General features: G+C 26.3%; 1 protein-coding gene across 1 annotated transcript in view; it reads left to right on the forward strand.

Annotated features, from left to right (window-relative positions):
* LOC129960267 (gamma-aminobutyric acid receptor subunit beta-like) overlaps positions 1–13,739 on the forward strand; it is a 397,888-nt gene that overhangs the window by 154,717 nt on the left and 229,432 nt on the right. The window contains exon 5 of the mRNA XM_056073555.1: positions 10,201–10,283. Coding sequence (XP_055929530.1) covers positions 10,201–10,283 — 83 coding nt within the window. The remainder of the gene's footprint in view (positions 1–10,200; positions 10,284–13,739) is intronic.

The raw sequence follows: 13,739 nt of genomic DNA on the forward strand, positions 1-13,739 counted from the left end.
TGATACAGCAACTTATAATGCAGAGGCTATGTCAGTTATGCTAGGAAAAAAACAATTTTTTTTTCTTTCAAAATCACCAAAATGCAGCATTTATTTTTATTAGTTTTCACCAGGGTGCTGCCCATGCTTAATCGGCCATGTTGCATTTTCAGTAATTTTTAAGCCTGTGGTTGAAAGCTAGTTTATGTTTGTTTTGTGGAAATGATTTTCAACCTTGTATTCACATTTCCGTTATCTGATATTTTAGCTGTTTGCACAATTTATTATTTTTGAAATACTTTAATTCGAGATATATTTCCAGTAGGGTTTTATACCAAGCCAGATATAGTTTTTTGGGGTAGGTGGGTAAGAAATATTTAGTTAAATTTATCTCGCCAACTATCATTTACTCTATACTATGAGAATGAAAATTAATATTATTTTGTAGATGAAAAATTATTATTTCTTCACTATTAACTGCTTCAAAAATGTTACTACAATTAACCCAGAAAATTCATTCCAGGAATCAATTATTTTTATTAATTTTGTAAGGCAAAAAGGAGATGAAAATAATGTGTAAAGTATAGAACTATTCTAATTTTTATTTTTAAAAAAAGTGTACATGTCAGACAACCATTATATTATTCTACCTAAAGTGAATAGCATTTAATTTAGATTAAGAAATGATGGGTTTTTTCATTATTAAAGTTATTTAACATTCTTTTCTTATGTTTTAGCTAAAGACTTAAATTATTATTTAACATTATTTACCATTTCAATTCTTAAATAAAATTTAGAAACCGTAATGATTGAAAGAGCGGTAATAAGTTTCAGAAAATATCTTTCTTCTCCTTCTTTTTAAGCTTTAAATTTTTCTTTGTATCTAATGATTATTTGGTAGATAATTATGATTTTTTAATTGAAAAAGCAGAGTTTTGGATATCCAAAATAAAGAAACGTTACCAATCTATAGAGAATATGTGTGGAACGGTATTTGGATATATTCAGGTTCAATGCCTAAGTTTAAAAGAAGAAAAAAAAAATGTTACAACATTTTTATGTCAGCGCTTTTACGAATGATTTATAGCAAAAACCCACCGTATTCATATTTTGATGTATTTGAATAGAAAGAGATTTCTTCAAATTGATTTTTTTTTAATTTAGCCATTTCAATATAAGAAAAAAATTGAGAATCAATACCATAAAACCTCATCATTCCCTTAGAAACAAGGATTTCCATTTATTCAAAAATACTTCCAAAATCCTCGGACATAATGTCAAACAATATTCTCAAACCAAATATCCAACTAAAAATAAGTTTAATTCAGAAACCTCAAAGCAATACCATAAAGACTCGTTACTCCCTTAGAAAGAAGGATTTCCATCTTACCAAAAATACTTCAAAAATCGTCGGACATACTGTCAAACAATATTCTCAAACCGAATTTCCAAATGAGAAGATCCATGATTTATACCCGAACCTGATCGCATAGTAGAGAATAAGTATTCTATCAAACCACTCGTTTTTCTCATCTCAATCCTCGGATTCAATAGAACTGCGAAGACGCGAAAAAGATTTGAGCTGTCTGTAATGTTGAAGAAAGCATCAATTTCAGACCTTCGTCCAGCAGAAAGAAAAATTCTTTTTTTTTTCTCAAATGTATGAAAGAAATGCGTGAGAGAGTATAATATGGATGGCCACCAGTTGAGCGGTTTGCGTGTTGTGCGTGAGACTGAATCATCAAGATATATGTATATATACAGAATGGATGGTCGCAGGAAAGTGTTGTACAATACCTAAATGTATGGAGTTTTTCCTTACTAGAAGACAGTTGTTTTCTGTTAGATAACACAAGTGAATTGCTATCTTGATGGAAAAACACGCGAACAGATTTAGAAAGGGAAACATTTCTAGATATTCAATAATATCCTTCTTGTATATAAAATATAACATGCAAGCATTATATGTGGTTGATATATGTTCATATGCATAGAAAATTATTGAAATCAGTTATTAGCATAATTAAAGAAGTTAATAACTGACATATGTTTTTAACGGGAGATTAAATTGTCTGAATACCTGTTAATATACAGACCATATAAACCGCTTAAATCAGTAGCTTAATCATGTCGCTTAAATCAGAAGATTTTATGTCTGTAAAGGAAAACTTAGCATATGAAATTTTTAGATTATCACTCTTTAAATTTGAACCATATAAAATCAGTATATATGTATTATTTTTATTGATACATTTTAGTACATATATGAAATAAGGTGGTATCGTTGTTACAAAACAAAGCAAACCAGCTGAAATATATTTTAATACTCAACTTTATTATGTGTTATTTATTTTATCTATGAATAATTACCGTTAATTTTTCGTTAGAATATGTCTTTATATATCCGTAGTAATATACTAAATATTTTTTTTAAAAAATAATTCGTAAATAGAAAAACCTCATCCTATGTCCTTTTATTTAAAATATATCTTTTATATGAACATAATAAACAATATACCAATGATTGATTATTTAGTACAATTTTGAAAAATAAAATAAGTAAATTAATAGATTTAAACACAAACAAAGCAACCTTATCAGCAATATTTCATGCATATTGTGAGCAGATATTCGCAAATCTAGAATGAAAATTTTTAAAGAATTTTGTTTGGTTGCTTTATATTGATATACAAAAGGACCATAAGACAATGATAAGTGTAGGGAACTCTAATGTAAAAAAATCCGTCGATCCAAATGTAATCACAATTTTTTCTACAAACTATTCCGATACTAAAATAAATTTCATTATGGAAATAGTGATTTTTATGATTTTTTCGATTCGGCCAAGGTTGACTATGCGAGAAATGACATATTTTGACGGCAAAAATTCACATATTTTTTATTTGAATCAAAAGCTATTTACGAAATAGCATTTAGATTAAATTTGGTTGCATTTGGTTGAAAAATTTCGACATTCGCTCTGCAAACGCGTCGCATTATATTCTGACTACCTTGTTCATTGAAATAGGATAGCTAGGTGGATAAATTTTTAATTCAAATATCATTTTAGTTAAATAAATATGGAATGATTATTTAAAAGCCATTAAATTGCTTTAATATGTAAGGAGTATTAGAAACATAACTTAAAAGATAAAATTTTGATAGGAGGATTTGATTATTTTAATAACATGAAATTGATACTTATATACTGTTAGTCGAGTACACTTTAATTTCCAACGATATTTGTGAATATTTATGAAAAGTAAATAGTAATTGTATGCTTTATCGTATAAACGATATTAAAATACAGTCATTAAAATAATCTCAATTGTTTTAAGAACCCAAATTTTTTTTTTTTAAGAAATTACCATTGCACTCTGTATAATAAAGTTAAGTTTTATTATTACAGCAAAGCGTTAACATTATAATCAATACTGTCTTTATGATACATAATTCACAAAAAGAAACTTTAGGAATTGTATGACAGATATGCCAATATACATATTTTTTTGCTTTAATTGTTCTTTTTTGATTTTCTGTCATAAAAATACCCAAGATTTTAATCATAAAATAAAATATTTTCAAAGAAAATTTCATTTGGATGACAAGTCTAAAATTTCCTCGATAGATCGCCTAAGATTTATTCAATAAAGATTGTACATATACAAAAACTTTTCTATGTTGACTATACTTTCTATAGAAACTTTAAATTAAGCGTAAGAGAGCACATTATTTCGAAATTTTGAGTTTTGAAGAAATTCATAAATAATATTTCATAAATAAATAATGTATTTTACGTTCTTTTACTGAAAACCCTATATTAAATTGCTATTTGTTGTATGTATTTAATATTGTTTAAAAGACAAATGATCATTAGTCGATAATTTTATCTGTCTATGTATAAATTTCAGGTAATACCACTTCCTAAGAGCACCACCAATCATTGTTCAAAATGCAACAAGTTGAAATACAAAGTTGCTTCATGAAATATAATTTAAAATAAAACAATATAGTTATGAATATTTACAAATTAGCAGCCAATATTCCTTCTCCTATACGGATTTACTTGATTTATAACGCTACGACAGTTAAAAAATTCATAGAAACTTCTGCATCTAGTAAATAAGACATTGCAATACAACAAATCATATAATTCACGAAAGGAATTGAAGATTGTTTGTATATAGGATGATATATTAAAAATAAATAAAAAAAAATAGCAAAAATAATGCTATACAATAGGATGAAGAATAATAGTGAAGTACAGAAGTAAATAGGACAATGAAATACGAAGTCAGTATATATGACATAAGCCCCCGAACTATTCAAAAACAAAGAATATATATATATATATATATATATATATATATATATATATATATATAGTAAAATTCCAATTGTAATATATTTCCAAAGAATTTTAGCTCCATTGCTCTTTATATTTATTTTTCAATCCCTAAAACATAGATAGAACTCAACTTCATTAAAAAAAATTGATTCTTATTTCAAAAATATTTTAATATTTTAAAAAACATAAATATATGTACTCATTCTTACCTATTAAAAACTATTTAGTGGAAATATGAATATAGTGGTAAAAAATATGGTATTGGTTAGTATAAAAAATTTTAATTATATACCAAATACTGAGATATTTGTGATGTTAAGAAATGTGTAGAAATGTGTATTGTGTCACTCAGTTGTTTCCAGGCGTTTTTAACCTAAAATATTTACTTGTTCAGAATTTACGATCCTATTACAATGCCTAAAAGCTTTTTCGCCTCTTAGAAAAATGATAAGAAAATAAATAACGTACATGAAATATAAATAAAAGAATCCCTGCCTGAACTTGTCCAACTAAGTGACAAGTTGCACTTTTTCGTCCATTTTCTGGGTGGATAAATGGAAAACTTCTTTCAAAATGTTTCGCACATTCACGTCAAATTGAGGTCTCCAAAGCGCGAGTCACTCGCTTTTCTACACGTAATGTTTTTCTCGAAGAAAAGCACTTATAAAAAATTACTGAATGGTCTAGGTCATGTACTAACTTTAAGAACGGTCTATAAGAAGACAAACATTTAAAAGAAATCTGGACGCATCTTAGCCAAATTCTTCAGGTTAAAACATTTTTATGCGTCTAAAAATAACTCACATTATAAGAAGCTATCTGTTTTTAAATAAGTAATATCTTTTAAAATTATTATTAAGGCTACAGATCCCGTTTACTCCCAATGCATGCATGCATAAGTAAAAAAAAAAAAAAAAAAAAAAAAAAAAAAAATATGCACTGGATTTTTACAAGGAATTCTTTCCATTTAATATCTAAAAAGAAAATTCAAAACAATTAATAGCACCAATAACAATTTGGTGTCTTACTTTAATAAGAGAATCTATATTCTAAAAAAAATACATTTTATTTTTAATTATTTTTAGTTTTATGCAATTATTTCTCATGATTGAATTCATGTGTCAATGAAATAAAATTTATCTAATTTGTATCTAGAAACACTTTGTTAAAGCTACAAAAAATTAAGGATTTTAAAGCACATATTGGACTTTTTTTTAATTTGTAATGTTTATAGAACGTTATTGAATTTTGAAGTAAAAAAAAATAAACTATTGGTTGCGAATATTTGCTGAAAACCATTCATATATCGACGAAATGTAATCACTTTTACAATAATTGCAGGTTATATAAATTTTTAAAAAGTAAGACTTTTATTAAAAAAATAAATTTCGAAAAAATTCAATCGCTTTTTGAATGCTTTTATGATACACGTATTCCATGTAGACCAAATTCATTATATGATAAATGATTGATTTTCAATTAATGTTTACTTTTTAAAAAAAAAACCAAATTGTAAATACTAAATATCTGAACAGAGAACATTTCTTTCATATTTATTATCATTTATTTGATTTAAAGTTTTTTCTATATCCGATTATATGTTTATTATAATTAGACTCCATGTGGAATCTTGAGAATTATATTCATCAAAAATCATAATTCATGCATGTATTCGCACATACGTTAAGAGTACAAATACACACATAATTCGAAATTCAATTCAGTCATAGTTGATGCTATTTATGATGTTAGTATAATAACATAATAACATAGTTTAGAATACATTTAATTTTTTATTTATTTTTTTCTAAGAAATAAAAATTTAATTTTACTTTCAGTTTATTTTTAAAAAGTACTTCAACGTAAATAATAATAATAATAATAATAAAACAGTTTTGAAAACTAATATTTCGATGAAAATTTCAGGCTTTTAATTTCTAAATCATTGGTTTTGTTATTGGCTTTGTCTTTTCATTTTCCAAGTAGACTCAGATTGCTTAAAGTGTATAAATTATGTCATGAGTTGACCCAGAAAACTAGATACTGTTTCACCAAAAGATCGTCATATCTGAAGTTTTATATATTAAAATACTTCTTGGCTCAAAGCTACTTTCTTCGGTTTCGTACTGAAGATTGAAAGGTTGCAGGTTAGGTACTATCATTGTTGAAAATTGCGAAATCTTACAGAGCTCCTTTATATCTTCAAACAGGGATTCTATTCTAATTAAACATGACTAATTTTGAATTATTGGCATAAACATGCTAAGACTTATAATTTAGTTGAGAAATTTGCAGGTATGAATGCATTGACGCATCCAAAACATGTCATCAATTCTTTCAACATCAACTCAAAATTAAGATTCGACAAAGGTAATTCGCGTTGTTCTTAATGGATGTGTTTTAAGTACGATGCAATGAATGTTTAATAATGCAATCCTAAAAAGTTTGACTTATTTTATTTACGAATTTCTTTTTTTTTCGTACATTTTCCAATTAAGGTTTTCTTTTGTTTAATTTCTGTGTTTTTTATTAACAGTATTGCTCACGCTTATGTAAGATCACTAAAAATGTGTCCCTATTTTTTCGAAGTAATTATTAATACTACATTAATAATGGCTGTTAAAATATTTTTATCATATGATGCTTATCTTATTTTGATTACAGAACTAGCATGACAAAATCAGTAAACATTAATAGGATACTTTTTTTGCCAATAAAATGCAAGTTGTTACTATCCAAATGAAGTTTTTGGGAAAAACTCCCTTGCTGGCAATAAATGGTAGTTTATTTTATTTATTATTCATTTTTTGTGATAACTGTATCGTGCATATCGATGACATGTACTTCTGCTTCACTGTCATCGGTGCATCTGAGACAAAGACAAGATATATTTATTGTTGTCATTTGAAGACAATGAAGTGACATGCAAACCTTTGAAGAAAACATTTTTCACAGATTGCAATCGTTTTTCAAAAGTGTCATGCGTTGTGGACACGTAAATAAGTAGTAAACAATATTCCATCTTATCTTATATCTTTGCTCATCAATTTATTCAGATCCACTGTGATAGTTTTAAGATTTTTGGTCTATTTTTCCTCTTAACATCGTTTACATTTTCACGGAGTATCAGACTTTAAAATTTATTTCTTGCTTGAACGAATCTTTATTCAAAATTAAATTTATTCATTAAAAAAGAAATGAAAATCACTTCTGCTACAGATTATTAAATATTTCATTAATTTCTTTAAAAAATTTTTATATTTTAATGTTTAAAAATATTATTTTGGAAAACAAACCTGAGAACAATTAAGCATTTAAAAGTAATAAAGCAGCAGTTATAAAAAAAATGAGCTCCTATTAATATAAAAAATTACGTATTCATGCAAAAAATAAATTTTCCTCTTATCCCCATTGAATTTCAGAATGAAATTTTTTTCTGCTCATTTTATTTGTAAATCAGTTTCGCTTTCAGATTAAGTACTTTATTAAAAGTACTGCAAAGAAAATGTGTCATGTAATCGCTTTTAATATTTCCTTAAAAAAATGAACATTTCCTTAAAGTAATGACCGTGAATCGATAATGTTTTATAAAAGAAACCATGAAATGAATCAAGTTTATTTTCTAAGGGATATTTTAAGTTCTTAAATTTTAGAGCAGGCCTGTATATCGTCAAAACTCTATTTTTAGTTCACCATAGCGCAAAATCCAATATGATAATTTAAGTTAACTTAATTCGAATAAATTAGTGTTGTGCAATTCACGCAAGAGAGGGCTAATTTCGGGAATGGCCAAGTAATTTTGAATCGTGATTAGATGACAAGGATCTGATCTGCATAATTCCTCGTCACACCAGTTGGTAGGCATTCGACTAAAAGATAATTAAAAAGCACTAGATTCATATATACACCTAAGCTTCAAGTTTCAAACCCGCAAACTTCACGAGGTCATGACTGAAATAAAAGAGTATTTTTATTTCTTTGGAATCATGCGTCCATTAATTAATTTAACGATAAATTTAAACAGAAATATTTTATTAACTTCCATGCTCTACAGTACAGGGCTTGGTCTTTTATATGTGTAGGTATTGTGATTAGAGTTGATTTCTATATAATTTATAAAATATAAAAAATAACTACTGCTAAGTTATGAATAACAGCATCGGACAGGATAGCACTCTGAGAATAAAAATATTTTCTTGCACAACCACATTTTAAAATTCGAAATCCAAATGATAGAAATATTTTGAGTCATAGCCATTGATTAAAATAAATATGTCTGTAACTTTTATCACTTTTATAAAAATTATTGTATGAAATATATAATAATATAATTGATATTATAATATATAATACGAATATAACTTTTACGAAAATGACTGTATGACGGCATGAGCCATTTTGTTAGGCGAATTGGAAAATCAATGTCTCACTCCAATCAGCCTAATGCATTTTGGCTTCCTGCAATAAAAATATTTAGACTAATTTAGAAGATGCATTGCATTTTGCTCAACTAACCAGTTTTTTATACACGTTTCTCTCAATATACTACAACTTATACTTTCTTATTTAATATGTGGATAATTGTTTTTATAGCTGCTTCATAATGCTAATTTATAAAATATTGTTTCCATTTATAAAGCTATCTTTTTAATTAATAAAAAAAGGCAGATTAAAAAAAATAATTTCCTGTGCTTATACATGTTAATAAGTCCTCAATGCTGAAAGCTAATTGAAACCGAAATTTCTAAACCAAACTTTACACATTAAAGTTGTGCTTTTTCATCACAATAGCCCAATATATATATCAGATTAGAAAGTAATTCGTGACTTTCCATTTAGTCTTAAGCATTAGGAGCTATTTGCAGTAAGCTGGAATTTTGAATAAGTATATCAGTATTATGAAAATATTACCTTATACTAAATTATGAAAAAAAAAAGAATTAATATGTTTGCTTGCAATGGAACTGAAAGTATATTATTTAGTTTTATCTAAAATATAAGTATATTTAGAATATATTTTCATTGTTATTTAAATGGATTTTTTTTCTGCACCAATTAACAATAAACAAGTACAATTTTATCTTTTGTTAAAAATACTAATATAATCAAAGCAATTTCAATCGAGCATTTTCTTTAAAACTTATTAAAATGTATTATTTTTATGCAGCTGAAAGATGCAGTTTGTCTTAGCTGACTGCAAAAACGCTTTACCAAGCGAATCCAAGAACTAAATAATATATAAAACGGAAAAGATTGATGATAAACCGAAAGATTAAATGCGAAAATATCTTATATTATCCCAAAAGCACCATTAAAGAAAACATTCGCGATTTTTTTCCTTCCCACATTTATGTAATTACCTATTCGCGTCATAACAGATAAGATCACTACTTTGATGCGGTCCAGACTTATTTTTTTGCCTTAATTGGTTTAATTAGAACCGATGAAGAAAAAACAATTATTTTTCCTCATTACTATGACATGACGGTAATAATAAAAATGCATTTTGTGAGCTCTGAAACATAATGCGGCAATAATGCGTTCGAATATGAAAAATTAGATTTACTATTTGAGGCATGGACAGTGTAATTAATCGCTTCCTTTTAAGATAAAAGACGAATCTTAATTTTTTAATGCTCCGTTTTTTAATTTAGATCTCATTTTAATTTGTAAAATTACGTTGAGATAAAAATTTGGATCAAATTTATTTTTCTTTTACATGTAATTAAAAACCAGTTTTCTTTATTTTTTTTATTAATTTGAACACGTTTCCTCGTCATTTCAATACGTTAAGGTAAAAAAAAAAGTAATGCATTTTAATATGTGAGTTCTAATTGAACTTCCTTAATTAATAAACTGTTTCTTTACTGCAGATTAACGGTTACAAACAGCTGTCCAATGGATCTGAGATACTTTCCAATGGATCGGCAACAATGCACAGTCGAAGTGGAGAGTTGTGAGTATTTTTTTTTAATTTATCGTTAAAGAATTAGGTTTAGATTCAGACTATTAAATGTGTTAAGATTTTTTTAAAATTAAAATTAGAAGACTACATTGAAAAGTCGATTTTTTTTTGTAAAATTAAAACATCTTACTTTACTTAACATTCTTAATGTTTGAACAGGTATTTTTCATAATACCGTTATAATTATGTTTCTAATTTTGGGAAGTTACATTGATTTCTGTTTTTGCATTTGCATACTTTTTAATGCTGTTTTACATCGTTAGAAAATATTTTCTCAAATCTAATACTTGATAGAATTTTCTAGCTAGAAATTCCAAAAAATTATAATCTAATGCAATTTTTTTATTCAAATTTGGATAATAATTTCACAATAGGTTTTGCTGTTCTCGAGCTAGACAATAAGTAATTTATTCATTTAGAAGTATTTTGTAAATGTTTTAGAGTTTCAAAATGTGCAAAAATTGCATAAAAGTCCGTGTTATTTATCAATATAATTCCAATATTTAAAGAATGAATAGAGATGCAGCTTAGTTTTTAGTTCAGACATTAGATAATACATTTCTTAATCTATCTGCTAACTTTTAAGCAAATCGTTTGATAAACCTCTAAACAAGTATATTTTTAATTGATACCTCTTTTTAGCCAAAATAAAACCATTTTTTCCAATTAAAACCTTTTTTTACTTAATTGGTATATTTTGATTTTATAGATGCTTTTTTAATTATTTTTATGCAAATATTAAAAATATAACTATTTTAAAACGCTTTTTAAAAATTCATCACGAATGTAGTCACATGCCTTAAGATAGAGAGAGAGAGACAGACAGACAGAGTATTACATGATAAGCATTTTACTCTGAAAGATAAAAGAAATGATAACAACAATATATCTTAAACATTTGAATTTGAATCTAATTATAAATATACGTCATAGACAAACACTTGTTAGCTTTATTTTTTCTTTTAAACAAAATTAAATAAATTAATGTAGTAATCACACCAATATCATTTCAAAATCCTTAAATAAAATACTGTCATGAGAACGACACTGCATGTAAAAAAATTACTTTATCTAGAAAATTGTCCTTACTATCACTAATTTCTTCGGCATGTTGATAAAAACTAATAGCTGAAACATTTTAGAGAGAATAGTATTTTCATTAGTCGTTTATACAAAATTACTGCGACTAGTATTTACAACTGGTCGAGTAATGCAATTCTTGGTTTGGAAAGACATGGAACTGAATAAATTTCATTTTTGCGTTAGTTTAGGAATGAAATTAAGTCACTATCCTCAGGACCACAAAGATATGTTACATATAGCACGTGAACATAAACCGATGTATGTTTCAAAGATATGGAGTTTTTGTAAATCTTATGAATACAGTTATCTAGGAATAAACAAGTAAAACTCATCGGAGTCGCCAGTAAGTAATATCAATGTGAAATATCTTGTGGAAGATATGTTTGAGTCGTAGTTAATCAAGGTTGATGCATTTGATATTTCAATTGGCTTGCCATTCCTTAGTTTTTCTTCCTTTTTTTAATTCTGTTCTTTAAACTTCTCTTCCATATCTTATTAATTATTGTTATATCCTATAGTTTCTTCTTTGATGTTATAAAGGATCATAGAATTTCATCTAAATATTCAACACGGGAAATAAGCTTTATTTCAAAATTAATTGGAAAAAAACGAGCTATTTATTTCTCAATCTTATTAGGCGTTTATTTTATCTTCTCTCAATGCGAAATTATAATCGTTTGGAAAATTTAAGATCATCCATAAACTGAAAAGTGCATATAATATATATGAATAAAGATTTTTCTCTTTGAAATTTCTTTTGGAAATAGGAAGTACTTTTTTGCGTCGTAGAGTGTTTTGCAAGAATTTTTGATATATTCTGATGTTTATCAGAATAAATACTAAAATTCGATTAAATTTTATACAAAAATGTAATTATATTTTAATAATTTTATCTTTGTGAGCAATTTAGATATAGATCGAATGGTCTACCTTGTAAAGCATTTTGCTTGAATTTTGCAAACTGAATTCCGCATAACGCAACTCAGAAGTACTATTTAGCCTAAAGTCCTCATCCAGTTAAATTCTAATAGAATATAATCGAAATTTATTTTGGAATGATAAATCTGAAATGCAAATTACTCCACTATCCCTGTTCCATCTATTAAATTATTTCATGGTATTTTACTTCAGCAAAAAAAAAATATATTTATTATATTATAAATAAATATTTCCTTTAACGATTTAACCGATGATTATGAGTGGAATAGTTTCCAAAATTGAATTATGCAAAAAATGAGAGTAATTAATCAATTATCTTATTTTTAAAAATTTAAAGAACATCTTTTTGTCTTTCTTCAATAAATGCATTATAAATGCTATATTAAAAAAAATCTATATAAGCTGTTCTGTGCACCTGAAGTTAAATACATTACAGGAAAGCTGGCTTTCTACTAGGAGTAATTATCTGTACAAAATGACAAATGATACAGACTTATCCAAAAAAGCCGGGGAAAAATCGAAGTACAGGTGCTATAAAAGGAAAAGACACGAAAAAATATTTTATGGTTAATCGTTTCTTCTATACGTGAATTAAACCTAACTAAAAAAGATTGATTTTTGTTTTAGAAGATAATACGTACACACAGACTTCAAGGCAATCATATATATGTCATGTCCAGTGAGTTCCGTTAAAATGATGAATCGATTAGGATTTCTTTAGTTACATTGTTACTTTCTGTTCTTTTGGAACTCCAAACAAATTATATTTGAGGTGGAAATGAGAAATCTGTTTTGTAAATTTTCATGTAAATTTCTGTGAATGTAATTTTGCATTATCGCTTATAATTTTTCTTAGAACATTTTGATGATTTATACTTTCCGTGTCTGAAAAACTAAAATTTGTATGAGATTTTTATAAGAAGTCAATAAATAATGCATGTAAAATGGATAAGAGATTTCAGTTATCTTAGCTTAATTTATATTTTTATAAGTACAACTCTCTTCTACAATCAATTTAAAAGCGCGTTTACTAAAGGTTTACAAGTGAACTTTCCCCTTTTTAATGTTAAACATATCACCTCTCTGAACTCTAAAAATCCCAAAAAATGTCAAAACTGTAATTTTGGAATTATATCCCTTTTTTTCTATATTGATGATTCGAAGTAGTTATCCGTTTATACAATTCTATTTTACAGAAAAGTTTTATAATTATGAACTTAAGGGTTCTCATCTGATACTATTTGAATTTAAAATCGCAGATTAATCAGTTTCTTTATTTAAATTTCAGACAACTCGAAAAATGATTATTTCTAGCATAAACATATTTATTAGGAAAAAAAGAAATTGACTCTCCACTTTTGTAATATTTAGTATAATGTGTATAGTTTACTTATGCACACTAGCTTAAAAAACAAACTAAATTTT

The sequence above is a fragment of the Argiope bruennichi genome, chromosome X2 (assembly GCF_947563725.1).
Source record: "Argiope bruennichi chromosome X2, qqArgBrue1.1, whole genome shotgun sequence".
Taxonomy (NCBI): Eukaryota; Metazoa; Arthropoda; class Arachnida; order Araneae; family Araneidae; genus Argiope; species Argiope bruennichi.